A 19,246-nucleotide genomic window follows, 5' to 3' on the forward strand; every position below is an offset into this window, starting at 1 on the left:
CTGGGTCTTCCTTTCCTGTGGTGGTCCTCATGAGAGCCAGTTTTATCATAGCCCTTCTTGGTTTCTGCCTCTGCACTTGAAGAAACGTTCAAAGTTCTTGAAATTTTCCAGATTGACTGACCATCATGTCGTTTCTTTGCTTATTTGGGCTGTTCTTGCCATAATATGGACTTGGTCTTTTTGTCACAACACAACGGATAGCCTCAAACGCATTAAGAAGGAAAGAAATTCCACAAATGTACTTTTAACAAGGCACACCTGTTAATTGAAATGCATTCCAGGTGACAACCCCATGAAGCTGGTTGAGAGAATGCCAAAAGTGTGCAAAGCTGTTATAAAGGCAAAGGATGGGTACTTTGAAGAATCTCAAATATTTGTATTTGTTTAACACTTTTTTTTGGTTTACTACATGATTCCATATGTGTTCTTTCATAGTTTGATGTCTTCACTATTATTCTACAATGTAAAAATAAAGACAAACCCTTGAATGAATAGGTGTCCAGACTTTTGACTGGTACTGTATATGGTCAAGTGCTGTTAGTGTGAAGTGGAAACATCTAGGAGCAACAACAGCTCAGCCGCGAAGTGGTAGGCCACACAAGCTCACAGATGCCCCAATGCATCGAACCAACTGTAAAGTTTGGTGGAGGAGAAATAATGGTCTGGGGCTTTTTTTCATGGTTCGGGTCAGGCCCCTTAGTTCTAATGAAGGAAAATCTTAATGTTACAGCATATAATGACATTCTAGACAATTCTGTGCTTCCAACTGTGTGGCAACAGTTTGGGGAAGGACCTCTCCGGTTTCAGCATGACAATGCCCCTGTGCACAAAGCGAGATCCGTACAGAAATGGTTCTTCGAGATCGGTGTGGAAGAACTTGTCTGGCCTGCACAGAGCCCTGACCAACTCCATTGAACACCTTTGGAATGAACTGGAACGCTGACTGCGAGCCAGGCCTCATCGCCCAACATGAGTGCCCGTCCTCACTAATGCTCTTGTGGCTGAATGGAAGCAAGTCCCCACAGCAATGTTCCAACATCTAGTGTAAAGCCTTCCCGGGAGAGTGGACGCTATTATAACAGCAAAGTGGGGTCCAACTCCAGATTAATGCCCATAATTTTGGAATGAGACGTTCGACGAGCAAGTGTCCACATACTTTAGGTCATATTATGTATTTTGCTCTTTCACACTGAGGCTTGATGATTATCGAGGCTGGGAGTGTTGGAAATATTTTTCAAATACTGAGGAACTAATCATTTGCTGCAGTTGATGAATAGAAAAACAGGCTTTGTTGATTTACTGTGTGAGGTGAAGAAAACATTTCTGAGAAACTCAGTTTATTAGTGGTGGACGTGGTGAGTTATGACAATCAGAAATCAGACATTGCCAAATGGGCACTTTCCTACTTTTGCCTTGCCACGCTATTAAGTAGGCCTACTTCTGTGTATGCTCAGGCGTACATGCTCCCTCAAGTTATCAGGAAAGAGAAACCAGACACATGGAGAACTCCAAACAAAATACAATGACAAAAATGACAAAACTGGTAATGGTTTCTCACAAGTGTTGCAGGTTGTGAACTCCGCAAACAACATTTCCAGTCCGAGAATGAGAACAGTAGGCCTAAATACACCATTAACATAAATTAATATAACACAATGATGGGGGATTAAAGGTACATGTACTAGGTTTTCTGGTGACAGGTAATTTATTTATTTAAAAAAAATACATATAAAGGGCAAACAATTCACACAAAGAAACAATGAATGGCAAGAATTGGCAGGAGACAGCTGAACACGTTCTGGAGAGCTGAGTGCATGCATTCTGGAGAGCTGAGTGCATGCATTCTGGAGAGCTGAGTGCATGCATTCTGGAGAGCTGAGTGCATGCATTCTGGAGATCTGAGTGCATGCATTCTGGAGATCTGAGTGCATGCATTCTGGAGAGCTGAGTGCATGCATTCTGGAGATCTGAGTGCATGCATTCTGGAGATCTGAGTGCATGCATTCTGGAGATCTGAGTGCATGCATTCTGGAGAGCTGAGTGCATGCATTCTGGAGAGCTGAGTGCATGCATTCTGGAGATCTGAGTGCATGCATTCTGGAGATCTGAGTGCATGCATTCTGGAGAGCTGAGTGCATGCATTCTGGAGAGCTGAGTGCATGCATTCTGGAGAGCTGAGTGCATGCATTCTGGAGAGCTGAGTGCATGCATTCTGGAGAGCTGAGTGCATGCATTCTGGAGAGCTGAGTGCATGCATTCTGGAGAGCTGAGTGCATGCATTCTGGAGAAAGACACTCCTCCCCTTCTTCTTGTCTCAACATTTTAAATGATACTAAACACATTATCGTCACACATATTTTAGATGCTATTCACTAACAGCACAGCTAGACCTACTGCCATGCGCACTACCCAAATTGTGGGTTTACCAAAAAGGACTACACACTTGTGATAATTAAGGTTTTTTTAAAAGCTAATGATCCTCTGTGTCTAAGTCATGCTCCCTGGTGTAGTATTTTGAATGGTTTTATTTAGACAGGAGTAATTATATAATGTTGGCAACATCAATTTACTTTCGGGGAAACTATCATCCTAATAGTGCACTGTGCACCCGCCCACTTTCCTTAGGGTATATAACAAAGTATTGAGATAAACCTTTGTTATTGACCAAATACTTATTTTCCACCACAATTTGCAAATAAATTCATTAAAAATCCTACAATGTGATTTTCTGGATTTTTTTTCTCATTTTGTCTGTCATAGTTGAAGTGTACCTATGATGAAAATTACAGGCCTCTCTCATCTTTTTAGGTGGGAGAACTTGCACAATTGGTGGCTGACTAAATACTTTTTTGCCCCACTGTACATATATCCTTGGCATATTACATAATTTATGCAAGACATTTGGATTCCCCTTGTGCTGTGCTCACTTGAACAGGAAGGTAGTGCAAACTTTGTCATCCAAGTCTGGCATTCTCTGGATTTGTGGTGCTTTCAAGACAACTGGGAATTAAATAAAAAAACAAAGTTAAATCATAATGTCATGGATCTTCAGGTCAGAGTTTTTAAAAATGTTTTACACCTTTTTCTCCCCAATTTCGTGGTATCCAATTGGTAGTTACAGACTTGTCTCATCGCTGCACTCCCGTACGGACTCGGGAGAGGCGAAGGTCAAGAGTCATGCTTCCTCCGAAACACAACCCAACCAAGCCACACTGCTTCATGACAATGCCCACTTAACCTGGAAGCCAGCCGCTCCAATGTGTCAGAGGAAACACCATGCACCTGTCGACCATGTCAGCGTGCACTACGCCCGGCCCACCACAGGAGTCACCAAACCCTCCCCTAACCTGGACGATGCTGGGCCAATTGTGCTCTGCCCAATGGGTCTCCTGGTCTCGGCGCCTGGACTCGTACCCAGAATCTCTAGTGGCACAGCTAGCACTGCAATGCAGTGCCTTAGACCACTACGCCACTTGGCAACTCTGACGTCGCCTCCCGAGTTGGAATTCTGAGTTGGATGACCGTTCAAAACGTATTTTCCTCAGTCAGAGCTCGCTTTTTTCCAAGTTCCCATTTGTCTTGGACTCGCTGGAGTTTGAGATTTACCCAGTTTCCAGTTGTTTTGAATGAGGCTGCCCCACCACCACAGAAAGCACCGGGTTAGGCTGAAACGCCAATATTTTGGAGCTGCCTTACTCTTTGTTTGCGGCATTATTAACTCAATGATTTTAAAAAGTACATTGTTTGTAAACTGATATGTGACACATATTAATGTCAAAATAACATGCAAAACATGTAATATATAATATATATATATATATATATATATATGTGTATATATATATGTGTATATATATTTATATTATATATTTTTTTTTTTGCCCCACCTGCCCTGAATGACGGGTCGTCACTGCTGCCACGTTAATTCTCATAACCTGCTATGTTAGTTCTCCTAACTGCCACATGAATTATCCTAACCGGGTTAACTAAAACACTACAAGGAAGCCGCAAGCAGCCACACAAAACTGTCTTGAGTGACAACCAATCTGCCCAATTAGCTACCCACTTATGTTGATCCTCCCACTTATTTCGCACACCCACTTTCAGACACTCCACATATGCAATTACCCATACTGGATTGATTTGGCGGGGAAAGATGGTCCTCTCTAACCGGGAATTGTGATTTAAATTAATGGTTTCATTCGTTTAATGGCATGACTTGGAAGTGGCCAGTATGAAAACAGCAGGTCAGTCCGATTCAGAAAGATCTGTGAGATAACGCCTACAAATAACTCTGTGAGACGTCGCAGGTTTATGGTGATTAATTCAAAACTGTCAATCCAATTCATGAAAGATAGAAATAGCACAGAGAAGAAAAGAAACGTGCCCGCGGTTAATGAATGTATATAAAGAGCATCCCAGTTTCCCTGTTTGCCTACTCAACCTAAACATTTCAAGTCATTAGAACTGTGCGCTTGTCACAGTAAACTACAGCCAGGCACTTATTCAAAATATGGATGTATTGTTCGAAAGTAATATTACCCAAATTAGGTGTTCCAACCCGATACATATTTTAATATACTATAACACATTTGAGAAAACTGTGAGTGATATAAATTTTCCAATGCGATGAATAAAGGCGTTTTCTTCTGTGCACGAGCTCAAGATAAAAGACTGCAGGGGTGATCGAGCCCATCACCCCTGATATGAATTCTCCAGAGATGATGAGCAGACTCCCCGCCTTGAGCAACTTGCGTCTTTCTGGAATGCTGGCGCGCGTGTCAGCTGTGAGCCAATCCGTGGCCCCAAACGTCACTATGTGGGTCTCATGGTCTGTGTTTAAAACGGAGAAATGCTCTGATGCACCGCATTCTCTAACCCTTTGAGCCTCGAGTTTATTCCTCTGTCATTGGTGACAGCGCGCAATGACGATGCACCGCTAGGGGACCACAGTTTACGCACTGACACCTTCAGGTGGACACCGACTGTGGAGAGCATCTGTACCCTGGTAAGGCGATGGAGAACTCAAGCGTGGTGGTCACTGATGTTCCAACTGCTGGCCTAACAGAATTCCTCAACTTCACCATGAATGACACCATCTCCCGACTCTACGAAGGGTTCATAGATGAGCTCGCCATGACAAAATTACGCGTAACGAACGACCCGGTATCTCTGACAGTCAACACTCTAAGGACTGCGTTTGCTGCTGGGCTTCGGGCTAAGCTGCCACCGACGGAATCTGCTCACTTGGTGGTTGCTTTTTGGGATTCCCCGCTAAGTCACGGAATCAATGTGTTTGTAGGGATTGTCTTGTGCTTCACCATGCTGGGCCTAGGGTGTACGGTAGATGTGAGTCAGCTTGGGGAACATATCCGCAGACCCATCGGGGTTCTGCTGGCGCTAGTGTGCCAGTTTGTTATCATGCCCCTGGTCGCCTTCCTGCTTGCTTTGGCATTCTCTCTCGACGATGTGGCGGCTATGGCCGTGCTACTGTGTGGCTGCTGTCCAGGAGGAAACCTATCCAACATCATGTCGTTATTAGTGAACGGGGAGATGAATCTGAGGTAACTAAAGGAACGAATACAACTATCTCCCACCTTTCCAAGTGGACTATAAAACGCAAATAAAATGATCTCAATTTATAGCCTACTTGGATGAATGGAAACCTAAACCTATATTCATTGATATATTGTCTGATATTGCACTTTATTCACGATGCCTATAACTCGAAGTTTAGGCACACGTAGGCTATTACTTGGATTTTACGCATGACAATTAAAATGGAATTTTACGCACAGTCGTATCTCCAGCATAGCATACTGTTGGGACTTGTGGTCCAGATTTTCAAAAAAGATAGATTTGAACACATTTTAATTTATTAAACAGAACATGATGCCGTTATTTGAGGACCCATCACTTAATATTCGTCCACCATTCTAAAAAGTAATATTAATGTACTGGTCACTCTGCTTTTGGGGACTCGAATAAAGTTAATGTGATGGTGTGATTCACTTTTGTCTTTCTCTTTTCAGCATCATCATGACCATTTCCTCCACGGTCCTAGCGCTGGTTCTGATGCCTCTATGTCTGTGGATATATAGCCGCGCCTGGATCAACACCCCGGTGGTCAACCTGATGCCGTTCGGCGCGATCATCCTCACCCTCTGTAGCACTCTCATCCCAATTGGCCTGGGGGTCGTGCTCCGGTACCGTTACAACCGGGCGGCAGACATCGTTTTAAAGGTATACAGGGCAGCCTCAAATAACGGTCCAGTATAGAGGAAGGTTTGGAGATGACTGGTTCATTGTGAGATTGAGAGCACTTGGCACATACTTTAGACAGACAGTGAAAAGCTGGTTTGTTAATATTCCTCTGCCCTTTTCCTTTTTATAGTTTAGTTTAGAAATATGATATTACACGAAATTCATCAATAAAATGTATTAGACCTAGGTACTATATAAAGAATACAAATGTAAGATTACCTCAATTACTTCCTGATTCTAATTGTCACATTAAGAATGACATACAAGACTAAAATAGTACATTTTATGATTAAACAGGGTAGTTTTGCTAGTAAAATAAATCAACATTTTTGTAAAAGTCAATTGTGGATATTTTGAGTTTATAATCACTAGTGTGACATTGTACCCATTGAGTCATTTTTTATGTCTAGCTCTTAGTGCCGACAAAGCCTGCCCACATTGCACAGTGACATCAGAGGCAGAGTACTGTCAGGGAGAGCCCCTCTGCCCCTCCCTTTCAGATGAATGTATCTAAAGGCAGCTCAGACAGGAGAGGGAGGGGCACGAGATGTGTGACAGAGTCATAGAACTGGATGATAGATCCACAGAGGGGAAAGGATGCAAGAAACAACATCCATTCAAGTGAACCTCGCTCACTTGTGGCTTTGCCTTGCTCCTTAATAATACTGGTTCTGTTTGAATATCCTGAAAATGCGTCCATTGTTTCTTCCCTCTACCCTTCTAAAACAACCTGGATGTAGAGAATGTCGATGTCATAAAACCTGTGTTGATTCCGTGCTGTTTGTTTCCCCAGTTGTCTCTGTGGTCTCTGCTGGTGACCCTGGTGATGCTGTTCATCATGACGGGGGCCATGTTGGGGCCAGAGCTGCTGGCCACCATCCCTCCGTCTGTCTATGTGGTGGCTGTCCTGATGCCTGCCTGTGGCTACGCTGCAGGCTACGGCCTGGCCACCCTCTTCGATCTCCCGCCCAACATCCGCAGGACTGTGTCCCTGGAGACCGGGTGCCAGAACGTGCAGCTCTGCACAGCCATCCTGAAGATGGCCTTTCCACCACAGCTGATGGGGGGCATGTATATGTTCCCTCTGCTCTACGCCCTCTTCCAGGCCGCCGAGGCCGGCATCATCATCCTGGCCTACCGGATGTACAGGAAAGAGGTTCTACACAAACCAGACACAATCCCACCAGGGGACAACAGAGATATTGGATATAATAGGTTTGAAGACGAGGATATGGGTTTTGACACTTCTTACGGGGCGGTCACCACCAGTGACCCAAATCTCATCATGCTGGAGCCTTGTCCGGACTCTACTCCTGTTTAGTGCGCATGAGACGACGATGGCCCATCATGGGCGGAGTGGCGCATAAAGACATTCAGGTCCGCCCATGACGTCACTATCAAAACAAATCCCGCAGGGCAGAAACTCTATGGGTGTGTCTCATGACAGGACAGAAGACTGCAACTATTTATGAAGTGAGAGAATGATACAAAATATATTTGAAGCAATTCATAAGACCATAAAAACAATTATGAACAGGTTCATAGAAGTAAAAAAGCATATCTGAGCTTACTTCAACATCTTGTGTATGAATCAAAATGGCTGTGAAAATGGATTTCATAAAACATATTAATCCACTCTCGCATCACTGATGCAGGACAACAGCGGTTTAACCAATGTATCATCTCACTTGCTTGTAAAGTCAAACATGATCATGAGCTACATAGCTAACATTGTCAATGATTGTTTTGCATTCAAAGCAAGTATTCAAGTCGAAGGGTACATGTTTTGGTGCCTATAGTTTCAGGTCAAGAAGAAAAATCATGCAGTACAATTCTTCAACAAAACCTAACTACTCCATATCACCATATATGTACGATGACAACCCGTCTGTAAAATATACAATTGTGTATATGTTTATCAATGTATATTAAAATATATATGATATAGGAAAAATAAAATATCTACTGACACTTCTGCATTCTGTAATCTTGCGGAGTTCCGTTATATTTGCGGATTGGTCTTGGAGGCCAATTTAGGAGGACTGCCACACCTGCGTACAATTAATGAAATCGTGTCTCGTCAATCTATTTAAATCGGTAAACCAAATAACCCAAGTTGGCTGAGAAAAAATGGCTACATATGTAGACGAGTCGATCGACAGTTATTTCTATTCATCTTACAACCCTTATTCTGGCAGGTATCCCAAACCAAAAGGTGCGGGCTGGAGAAACAATTATTTGGCCAACTATGTGGCTACAGAGGACTATTTTGATAACCACCAGCGCGCGCAACTTAAATCCATCTTGTCTCAAATAAACCCCAATCTTACACCGAGGCTACGGAAAGCAAATACCAAAGATGTCGCTGTGCAGGTCAACCCGAAGATGGATGTTTCCGTGCAGTGCTCCCTCGGCCCAAGGACTCTCATGACCGGAAAGCGAGACGCTTTGCGCAAGAGGAAACAGGAGGCCCAGGCACCCGGTAGCCCTGCGGGTAGTCCAGGCAGCTCCGTGGGAGGCGTGCTCTACCCTCGCACACTGGCCGTCTACTCGCCTGTCGCTTCTAGGAGACTTGCATATTTTCTAGAAGACGACAAAGGGGGACCGAGTGAAGCACAGACCGGTGACCCACCTGAAACCGTGAAGCCCGGGAAAAAGAATAAAGGCGAAAAGTCTGCAGATGACAGAACAGTAAAGGCAAAGGACGAAAAGACTGGGCCAGGTAAAAAAACTAGTAAGAAGACTGACCGGTCAGTTACGACCGAGGATGTCAAAGCCGATCAGGATGGATCGGAAGTCAAGACCCGCGTGAGGTTTCAGGTGAGCCCCAAACACTGCCAGTAGTTTAGTCGGCCAGTCTGAAAGACTCAAAATAAACATTTGACAAGTGAGTAATTGTAAAGGTGGCTGTGTAGTGGCCGTCTAGACCAAGATGCGCTATGTAATTCGCATTCTGACTAGACTCGATGCCTTCCTAGTTTCTGGAGCAGAAGTATGGGTATTATCACTGCAGAGACTGCAACCTGCGTTGGGAGAGCGCATATGTTTGGTGCGTCCAAGGAACGAGCAAGGTATAGTAAACTGGTCCATTCAATCCCTGGCGTATGACTACTGCTGCTACTCTGGTAGTGCCTCTTATCAAGTGCTGTCTCCGTTTCAGGTCTACTTCAAGCAGTTCTGTAGAACGTGCCAGAAGTCCTTCAATCCTTACCGGGTCGAGGACATCACCTGCCAGGTTAAGGATCTAGGCTTCTGTACTATACTGTGCATTGTTAAACTGACAAATCATGACTTGACACTAAACTTGGGTCCTCCACTTAACCATGTCCTCTGTCTCCACAGACTTGCAACAAGTCGCGCTGCGTGTGCGAAGTGACCCCTCGCCACATTGACCCCAAACGCCCCCACAGACAGGATCTGTGTGGCAGGTGTAAGGGCAAGCGGCTCTCCTGTGACCGCACCTTCAGTTTCAAATACATCATCTAGCAGGAACCTGCACATGAACTGTCACATATAAGTCCTGTAGCCCAGAGAAGCCCCTGTGCACATTTAGAGGCTCTGGGCTGGAGGAGAATACTTTTGGATTTCATTATTTTCTGTTATGCCTTTATTTTCATTATGATAGTGATTGCAGGAAAACACTTCTGAATGTGAAATAAAGTGGCAATACTCAGCAGTCTACATTCTCTGGCATTTTTCTCTCCCTGTCTAGCATGGCTTGTCAGTGGTTCAGACGCTAATCACTATGCACATGACCTGACTAGCCATTCATTGAGGTTACTGGAGCTCAATGCAGATGTAATTTTGCTAGGACTGTCTGGTCTCGTTCTTAATGTTATTTCCATTGAAAAGTCAAAACTGTCTGCAATGGGCCTTTAAATAACAATAGTCTGAAACGTTCATATGGTCAAGTTTTTATTTATCCAGAGAGAAGGCTTGGTATGTGAGATGACAAAGTATATTGGTAATGCATCCCTACAATTAAAAACAATTTTCCAGGAAAATCTGTTAAATAAGATCAGCATTCAAATGCAACAGACAAGTTCTGTGAGGAATGAGTACAGTGATCGTTTACAATGTGCCATGACAAGTTTCCTGCTACACTTTGACATCAAGCAGTGCCTTTTCAGAAGCATAAGCAGAGCCTTAATGGCAGTTTCCCCTCAGAACACAGGGCCGTGGCACACCATCAGTGCAGCTGTGCGCAGCCAACATGGATAAACACAGGCCTGTTTCCCCTCCTGTCTTTTTAGAGGAGCCTGTTCCAGGGCCAACATGGAGATCACAGTGGAGAGAAGGAATGCATAGGACTGGGCTTGGTTGGGCTGTGGCAGCCCAACAGGAAGCAGAATCTATGCTAGCTAGCGCCTTTAACCAGTTCCAATTTACTCTGACCCACAATCCCCACCAGGCAGGCCAATCTTTGGGAAATGTTAAAGTTCGTGTGACAGGATTATAATAGTGGAATGGGTCATTAGTGACTCAATATCAGCTATCTTTCTCACATCAGCTTCATACATCCTATTCGGATTAACAGTGCAACAAAAGTACAAGGGGAAAATACTGGTTTTACATTTTCTAAAATATATACAGAGTAAAATAAGTTAGATGTTTACATAATGAGTTGTAGCCAGTCTGCACTTCTGTGCAATTGTATGCATTTGTGTATACAAGAATATATACCACACAGCCTAAAGTCTCTACAGGTAGCTACTTATTTGGTTACAGAGTGAGTTTCATTAGAAGACCTGCTGAAGATGATGCTAGGCTCCAACGCAGGTGAATAAACAGATCAATTTATCTTTTTCCAGTCCCTAAGGGAAGGGGGACATAGCTCCCCTAGGATTACAATTACATGTTAAATACCATAACATTTACAACCTAGGATGTTAGCTCTAATAAAAAATAGTACATTTCTCAAAAAATATTATTGCAGTGCTTCTCTCTTTCAAGCATGCTTTTGAAAACTTTTTTTCTTTGTTTTTGTGTTTGTTTATGAATCTTGACAAGGACTGCCCTGTCCTCTCACAAAGCCATCCGGTTTCCTTCCGGACCGACTCCCAAGGCGCCCATGCTCCAACTTCTCTGCTACAAGAACACCACATCTCCCTGACCGAACCTCAAACCCCAACCAGTCTCCTGACTGGGGCTGAGGAGGCAACTGGCCAATATGGGGGACCCATCAGGTAATTTCCGCCAAAACGCTTCCAGTTTAGCATCATCATCCCCATTGTCTCCTTCCTACTTCTCGCTCCTGGGCCAGTCTTCACCAGTCACATAATACCCCAACTTATTGCAGCTGAATTTGGCAAGGTGGCTTATTCTGGGAAAACAGATACGAGCTTTTAAAGTATTTTATATATGTAATATATATTAATATGAGTCACAGCTATTCCCACACATCCTTTAGCCCTTATTAGGTGGAGTCTCTTCTGTCCTCCCCAAACACACGTCACTGTCTCCCCAGCCTCCAGAGCAGATGGAAGCTGTGAGTCATACAGGAGAGGTCTACTGCAGTCCAGTCTAGACTAGTCCAGTCCAGTCTTTGGGCCTGATGGCTCACAGTCCAGTGCTGACCACTGTGGTCTGGGGGGCCTGGCAGGTTTGGGCCTGGCTCAGAGCCTCTCTGATTTGCAGGTTGAGCTCCATGAGGCGCCCGCTGGCCTGGGACAGGTCCCTGCTGGGCCCCACCACGGCCAGGCAGCCTGTCTGGCCCAGCGTCTGGTGACGGAAGTAGATGTGCAGGAGTGTCTGGACCGCATCGTCTGACTCGTTCCCAAAGATGTCGTTAGGCCACAGAGACCTAGTGAAGGAGAGGGAGGAGGAAGAGAGCATCAGGACAGAAGACAAGACGCATGCCTGTGTAGTCTATACATCGAGGAATAGGTGTAGGGTAGAAAAGATGTAGACCTTTGTTTCTTTACCTGAAGGTTTTGACCTGTGTGAGGGCAGAGCCGAAGTCTCTGGCTCTCAGGGTCTCAATCAGTGATTGGATGGCTGTCTCCGTACTGGTCTGGGAGGCATCCGACACGCCCACATCCTCCTGTCCATCAACCCCCGACTCCACCTGCTTCAAACAGCTCTCAAGGATGGCCAGCTCTTCTGACATGTTGGTCACCTTGGAGACACGCAAAAAAGGTCAGATAACCACAGAGATAATCTCACGTGTATTTGGGCACGTGCAAGACTTGTCTAGAAAGTCAATGAAGCAATGCAATTAGTATTGATGTGATTAATTGAAATATCTGACCTCATCTCTCCATGTGAGAAATGATTCACTCTTATTCAGGGGATTTAATGAGATTTATCTCCAGTAAAAAGCCATAAGACAGCAGGGCTAGACAGCGGCAGAACCACTAGATAGTGACAGTCAGGCACTCTCTCAGTCCCTATGTCTGAGTGCTTGTATGTCTGGTCGGCAAAATTGTGTGCGAGCGCGTGAGAGAAAGAGCATATACGTGGAGGTATCTTGGAGAATGTTTATATCTTTTCTCCGGGGCACATTTGTACATTGTCATCTACAAAAGCGGCTCATGACTTTACAGATCGACTTTTGCTGTTACAGTATCTTTCATTCCAAAAAGCATAAGCTTGCCCATTCACCCACTGAATGGCAGGCACACACAATCCATGTCTCAAGGCATAAAAATCCTTCTTTAACCAACCAGACTCACCCCCTTCATCTACACTGATTGGAGTGGATTTACAAAGTGACATCAATAAGAGATCATAGCTTTAACTTGAATTTACCTGGTCAGTCTGCCATGGAAAGAGCGGGTGTTCCTAATATTTTGTACACTCAGTGTATATACACTGGAAGCAAGTAAGTTTAATTGAGCGTGTGCGTTGTCACTGCTTGTTTTCCTTTCAGGGAAGATGTGGGAAAATGCAGGGGGCCTCAATGTCTCAAGCTTTCCTGAAACCAACCTGAAGTACAACTAAAGAGCTCATTGGGGAAGGGAAATCAACGAACACACCCTCTCTGTGTTGACCTAGCACACACAATGTTGCGTGTGACGTGAAACACTACAAGTCTGCTTGAGTGGGTGACGAGCGAGGTTTCTTTTTGGCATGTAAATAAATGACAACTAACCCCTATTAACACAGCCTAGAACTGTATTCATGCTGCCCTTCTGTACCACCCACATGGAGTGTCCCACCACACAGGCCCTGTTGAGTAAAGTGTTTGGGGACAAACCCCTTGCTCTGTCTTACCTCTGCCTCTCTCTTGATGGTGTCCACATGACTGATGAGTTTGCAGTAGGCCTGGAAGAGCAGCAGCAGCTGGAAGTGCAGTTTGTAGAGCCTGCGACACAGCTCCAGCTCCTACAGAGAGAGCAGAGACAGTAACACACCAGCCACACCAGGTCATAATGGTCACATGATCAGACGGACGGATATCCTGGGTTAGAGACTAACGGGGGAGGAGATGAAAGGGTTAACAAGGCACGGAGCGACGTCCCTACAGCAGGGGTCTCCAACCTTTTCTACCATGAGTTACTTAAAAAAAATATTTAAACATTGCAAGCTACTTATTTTGAGCTTTCACATAGGCACTTTCTTCTCCCCCCGCAGCTCTTCCCCGAGTCCTTAGTGTACAAGACAAAGTAGTGCACGGTGTTCTGTCAATACACCTTTGGAGTATAAACAACTCCACGGGGGGCCCTATAAAATCTGTGATTTTTCCCAAATTATGTTTTCAGTTTTATTTTATTAATATATATATATATATATATATATATATATATATATATATATATATATATATATATATATATATATATATATATATATATATATATATATATATATATATATATTATTTTTTTTTGGGGGTTCTGGAAGAAAAACAAAAAAAGTGTAATTCCCCTTTACTTGCGCATCTGGCCCTTTACTTGCTCTCTGGCCCTTTACTTGCGCATCTGGCCCTTTACTTGCGCATCTGGCCCTTTACTTGCGCATCTGGCCCTTTACTTGCGCATCTGGCCCTTTACTTGCGCATCTGGTGTGATTTCTAATGTGCCAGTCTAGTGATGGTTCTGTACTGCTGCTGCTCATTTCATGACAATGTTTGTAAATAACAGATACAAATGATATACAGTACTTCATGATATACTTATGCCAGACAAGCCTACTTTGCAGATAACATTTAATTGAGACATTTTGGGGGAAGTATTTGTCAACTCACGAGACTTGCCACATCAACTAGCTAAACGCGGAGTGATAGACAAACTCCCGCACCACAAAGAAAGGGGCAATATTGCTGGAACTTGATTGGCAGATAGGGTTAGGTTTGGCTTTTCAAGCCAATAGTAGCTAACCAGGGGTGGAACAATGTCAATGTTGCGTTGGTTAGATAGTAGCTGGGAGCTTGCGGTGTCTGATACTAGTGAGATTTGATTATGACAGTTTGCGGCAGGACGCATGGAAATTGCATGTATCAAAAGTATGTGGACACCTGCTCGTTGAACAGCTCATTCCAAAATCATGGGCATTAATATGGAGTTGGTCCCCCCTTTGCTCCAATAACAGCCTTCACTCTTATGGGAAGGGTTTCCACTAGATGTTGGAACATTGCTGCGGGGACTTGCTTCCATTCAGCCACAAGAGTATTAGTGAGGATGGGCACTGATGTTGGGAGATTAGGCGTTGGCTCGCAGTCTGTATTCCAATTCATCCCAAAGGTGTTAGATGGGGTTGAGGTCAAGGCTCTGTGTAGGCCAGACAAGTTCTTCCACACCGGTCTAGACAAGCCATTCCTGTATGGTCCTCGCTTTGTGCACAGGGGCATTGTCATGCTGTTGCCACAAAGTTGGAAGCACAGAATCATCTAGAATGTCACTGTGTGCTGTAGCTTTACATTTCCCTTCACTGGAACTAAGGGGCCTGAACCATGAAAAACAGCCCCAGACCATTATTCCTCCTCCACCAAACTTAACAGATGGCACTATGCATTTGGGCAGGTTCCATTCTCCTGGCATCTGCCAAACCTCGATTTGTCAGTTGGCCTGCCAGATGGTGAAGCGTGATTCATCACTCCAGAGAACGCGTTTCCACTGCTCCAGAGTCCAATGGCGGTGAGCTTTACACCACTCCAGCCAACGCTTGGCATTGCACATGGTGATCTTAGGCTTGTGTGCGGATGCTCGGCCATGGAAACCCATTTCATGAAGCTCCCGACGAACCGTTATTGTGCTGACGTTGCTTCTAGAGGCAGTTTGCAACGGAGTACCCACAATTATTATATATATTTTTTACACACTACACGCTTCAGCACTCCCGTTCTGTGAGCTTGTGTGGCCTACCACTTCACAGCTGAGCCGTTGTTGCTCCTAGACGCTTCCACTTCACAATAACAGCAGTTGACCGGGGCAGCTCTAGCAGGACAGAAATTTGACGAACTGACTTGTTGGAAAGGTGGCATTCTATGACGGTGCCACGTTGAAAGTCACTGAACTCTTCAGTAATGCCACTCTACTGACAATGTTTGTCTATGGAGATTGCATGCCGATGTGCCTGATGTTATACACCTGTCAGCAACGGAAGTGACTGAAATAGCCGAATCAAATAATTTGAAGGAGTGTCCACATACTTTTGCATATACAGTGTACTTTCAGAATTGTTTGGCGAGCTACTCATCGGGGGGCTGTAATCGAATTGTTGGAGACCCCTGCCCTAAAGAGAACCGACGAGGCCTAGGTTACAGTCTAGCCCTATTAACTAGCTACTAACCAATCAGAGGTCAGCATCATTATTAGCCATGGAGGACTGGGTTATACAAAGACCATCACCACCTGTCTGTCACGAGCCCTATGGATAAGGTCCGTCCAACCACAGAGCTAAGCCGACCAAATATGTTACTGGAATGATCAAAACATTCTCTCTAATGCAGGAAACATTGAAGAGAATGGGAATTTGAACAGATATGGAAATGATGCAATATGCATGCAAAATGAAGGTAGACTAAACATGGCTTCACAGCTCTCTCCCCATCCTCTTCCCCTCCCCGTAACCCAGGGCAACATCCCCCTCTCAAATCAGGCAGACAACTACCACAATCATGATTTCATTTGCGCAATTTTACATCTGCTGTGTAAATCAGCAGGGATGAGGGAGGGGTTAAGACATTGACAAGATTATTCAGCCAAGGCGAAGCCAAAAGTAGAGCATATATCTGCATACATGCCAATGATGAGAAACAGTAGGCTTGGGGAAATGATTTAGATATATGAGAGAGAGGTGGAGTCAGAGTGGGAGGGCCCAGGCCTTGGTTGGTTGACGACTGCGGCAGGCACCCGCGGAGAGGGATGAGATGGTCAGTGTGTAGTCCGGGCATCATGATTATATTGGAGTCTAGAATACTTAGAGAACCACTTACTGCTAGTTTTTCCATTTGCTAAGCAAGAGGGTGAGCAGGTCACAAAAAACAAACAAACAAAACAGGAAGAGAGAAAGACCAAGAATTAGTGAGCCTTCACATCGCAACCCTGATACAGTGACCTGACAGACGGGGAGGGGAGGGGTAACAACCCCTTCATCATAACGCCCATTCCCAGGTCAGGAGGAGGCTTAGTCTCAACAGTGGTTCTCAGATAACACAGCACACATTAGCTGGTCTAGGTTCAGTGTGTTCAAGTCAAAGCAGTGTATAAATACAGAGATGGAAAACAGAGCAGGATATAGACAGAGAGAGCCAAGAGGGGGAGAAGAGAGAGCCAAGAGGGGGAGAAGAGAGAGCCAAGAGGAGGAGAAGAGCCAAGAGGGGGAGAAGAGAGCATTAAGTAGAAGAGAGCAGCGAATGAGTATGTGCCGCTCTGCTGATGAGAGTACAACAGAGCTTTAGTCTGTAATAGCTCATTTTTAACAGCCAAGCATGTCCTCTGACCTGAAAGGGGGGGGCGGCAAGCAAAGAGGCAATAAATCTATAACCTCCAGCAGCAGTGTCAGAGTACTAAACATTATCAGGGGACAGGAGGAGACCGCACGGTAGAGGTTCTCAGCTGTCCTCAGATCAGCTACACCTACTATGATGAGCTGAAGTAATACTGGCTTCAGGACCAGTGGACAGTTCAGTAGTGATTATATCACTGAGCTTGTGGGATGGTAAAATATGGTGTTGAGGACGAGGGGAGATGAATTAGCTTTGACGCGTAAAGATTTTCTCTGAAACATTTTTTTGTTCTCAAACAGGCGTGTTATCATGCGTATCGACTGTTTGACTGTGTTAGAAAAGGCACTCAGACTGTCGTCACATTTTCTGAATGACTAAAAGTTGCTGTGTTCAGATGCGTGTGGGTTAGTCATACCTGGGCTTGAGTGTTGGGTTGTTGGTTGCCGTCTTTGTCACGAAACGTCTTCCTGCAGTTCTCCAGCCACTGTGTGAATGGGATGAGGGAGGGAGGGAGAGAATACGTCATGAAATTGTCTTTTTTCTTTCGACGAGTGTGTGTTTGTGCACACACTCGTTGGGGTCAGGTGGGGGGTAGATTTAATAAGAGTGCTGTACTTAGCGAATTAAAGAGGGTTGGTTCCAGTGCAGGGGGGTGGAGACCAATCCTCCAGGAACTGCACCCGTCTCATTCAATTAGCGCCCCTGCATCCTGGAGCCCTCTCTCTCAATCTCATCTGTCCTCTTTACCCCCCCTCCATCTCTCCTTCCTCCTGTCCAACCCTCTAACTGATTTAGGAGCGCCAGAGAATATTTTTAGCCCGTCAGCAGAGGATGTCGCTAGCAATGAGGACGCTAACGGACGCCAAATCCACTCATATCCTCCTGTGATTCAATGGCTGACCCGACGACAAGCGACAGCCGACATTTATCTCCTTATGACTCAGCTCATTGTCTCGGTTCTGTTCCCTCAGCCTCTTCCTCCCTGAGCTGGGCCGGAGGTGAAATGAGGCGTAATCGGACAGCTCATTGAGCCTTCAGGTTTTCCTCACTATAAATGAGAGGACATTGAAGTGCCACTCAGTGTTCTGGTGCAGGGCCGGTCTGCAGACAGATATGTGCTATGATAATTAACCATAGAATAAGGATGTGTGATTGCGTGGTCTGAGGGTTTAGGAAACTAGAGGTCAGAGTACTGTAGATAGGGACGAGTGTGTAACGGTTAGATGAAAGCTCACCTCCTCAGCCGCCTCTCTCTTGCCGTTGTAGGTGTCCAGGTGCTCTTGCAACTCCAGCACACTAAACTTCAGAGTCTCCAGCAGTCCACATGACACCAACTACGACACAGACCAGACGCGTTAACCAACTGCAGGACACAACCAACTACACAATACAACATCACATGAGTGTGTCAACTCTCTGCAGTATAGGCCAAGTGCATTTGCACTGCGTAACAAGTACGTCTGATTATACAACTGCTGCTGTCGCTAAAAATATCTTACCGACAAGCATGCTACAGTTAGCTTCGTCATGGTTCCCAACCAGAGAAATGATGCAACATAACTTCACATTAAGGAAGTGGTCATCTGAGTTAGCAGGCGCAGACTCACCGTCTCAGCGTCCAGCAGCACCGTGGGGCACTGGGAGTGAGAGGTCATGACCTCTAGGGAGCTGAGGAACTGGTTCCCCATTCGCTGCAGCCGCTCTCCTAGGAAACGCACTGACGAGTGGGTGATGTCGCCAAACTTCCTCTGCGTGCTCTGCAGACACCAAGACAATAACACATTCAACAGAGCGAACACACACGAATATATACAAAACATACAACTAAACATATTCCACGCTTTCACCTTAAATAGCCGGGAAAACACGTGGAAGGTGTACACAGCAGAGGACCCATCCGTGTCCGACAACATCTGGTTGACATGGCAACGCCAGGCGTCCTCCTCGTCGTCATAGGCAACAGGCTGGAAAGCTGCCAGGATGGCGGAGAGGAAGGGTGAGGGGGGCGGAGAGGCCTGGACCTCTGAGAAACCATCTTGATCGCCCTCATCCTGACTGAGAACAGACAAACACACAGGGTCTGTCTTAGTA

At 45.2% G+C, this 19,246-nt stretch overlaps 3 protein-coding genes across 22 annotated transcripts in view; 2 read left to right on the forward strand and 1 right to left on the reverse strand.

Moving 5' to 3' along the window:
* Window positions 1-4,733: 4,733 nt before the first annotated feature.
* Window positions 4,734-8,264, forward strand: LOC112249010 (sodium/bile acid cotransporter 4). Its single transcript, XM_024418570.1, has 3 exons — window positions 4,734-5,564; window positions 6,033-6,243; window positions 7,058-8,264. Exons 1-3 carry the CDS (start codon window positions 5,017-5,019, stop codon window positions 7,583-7,585), a joined length of 1,287 nt encoding a protein of 428 aa, XP_024274338.1. The 5' UTR covers window positions 4,734-5,016; the 3' UTR covers window positions 7,586-8,264.
* Window positions 8,265-8,360: 96 nt separating this feature from the next.
* On the forward strand, window positions 8,361-9,940 carry LOC112249012 (zygote arrest protein 1). The gene is made up of 4 exons (XM_024418585.2): window positions 8,361-9,084; window positions 9,243-9,335; window positions 9,425-9,499; window positions 9,607-9,940. The coding sequence occupies exons 1-4, from the start codon at window positions 8,395-8,397 to the stop codon at window positions 9,748-9,750; spliced, it is 1,002 nt and encodes a 333-aa protein (XP_024274353.1). The 5' UTR covers window positions 8,361-8,394; the 3' UTR covers window positions 9,751-9,940.
* A 226-nt stretch (window positions 9,941-10,166) lies between these two features.
* LOC112249003 (protein furry homolog-like) overlaps window positions 10,167-19,246 on the reverse strand; it is a 95,650-nt gene continuing 86,570 nt past the window's right edge. For 16 of the 20 annotated variants that reach the window (XM_042320175.1, XM_042320172.1, XM_042320171.1 and 13 more), the window contains 8 exons: window positions 19,003-19,210; window positions 18,763-18,912; window positions 18,391-18,489; window positions 17,571-17,639; window positions 16,643-16,660; window positions 13,480-13,590; window positions 12,189-12,382; window positions 10,167-12,067 (listed from right to left, as the gene is read on the reverse strand). In XM_042320175.1, the coding sequence (XP_042176109.1) occupies window positions 11,824-12,067; window positions 12,189-12,382; window positions 13,480-13,590; window positions 16,643-16,660; window positions 17,571-17,639; window positions 18,391-18,489; window positions 18,763-18,912; window positions 19,003-19,210 (1,093 nt within the window). In that variant the 3' untranslated portion in view covers window positions 10,167-11,823. The remainder of the gene's footprint in view (window positions 12,068-12,188; window positions 12,383-13,479; window positions 13,591-16,642; window positions 16,661-17,570; window positions 17,640-18,390; window positions 18,490-18,762; window positions 18,913-19,002; window positions 19,211-19,246) is intronic. The other 4 variants (XM_042320146.1, XM_042320158.1, XM_042320154.1 and 1 more) reach the window with 1 other exon arrangement.

Source organism: Oncorhynchus tshawytscha, linkage group LG01, assembly GCF_018296145.1.
Source record: "Oncorhynchus tshawytscha isolate Ot180627B linkage group LG01, Otsh_v2.0, whole genome shotgun sequence".
NCBI classification, from domain to species: domain Eukaryota; kingdom Metazoa; phylum Chordata; class Actinopteri; order Salmoniformes; family Salmonidae; genus Oncorhynchus; species Oncorhynchus tshawytscha.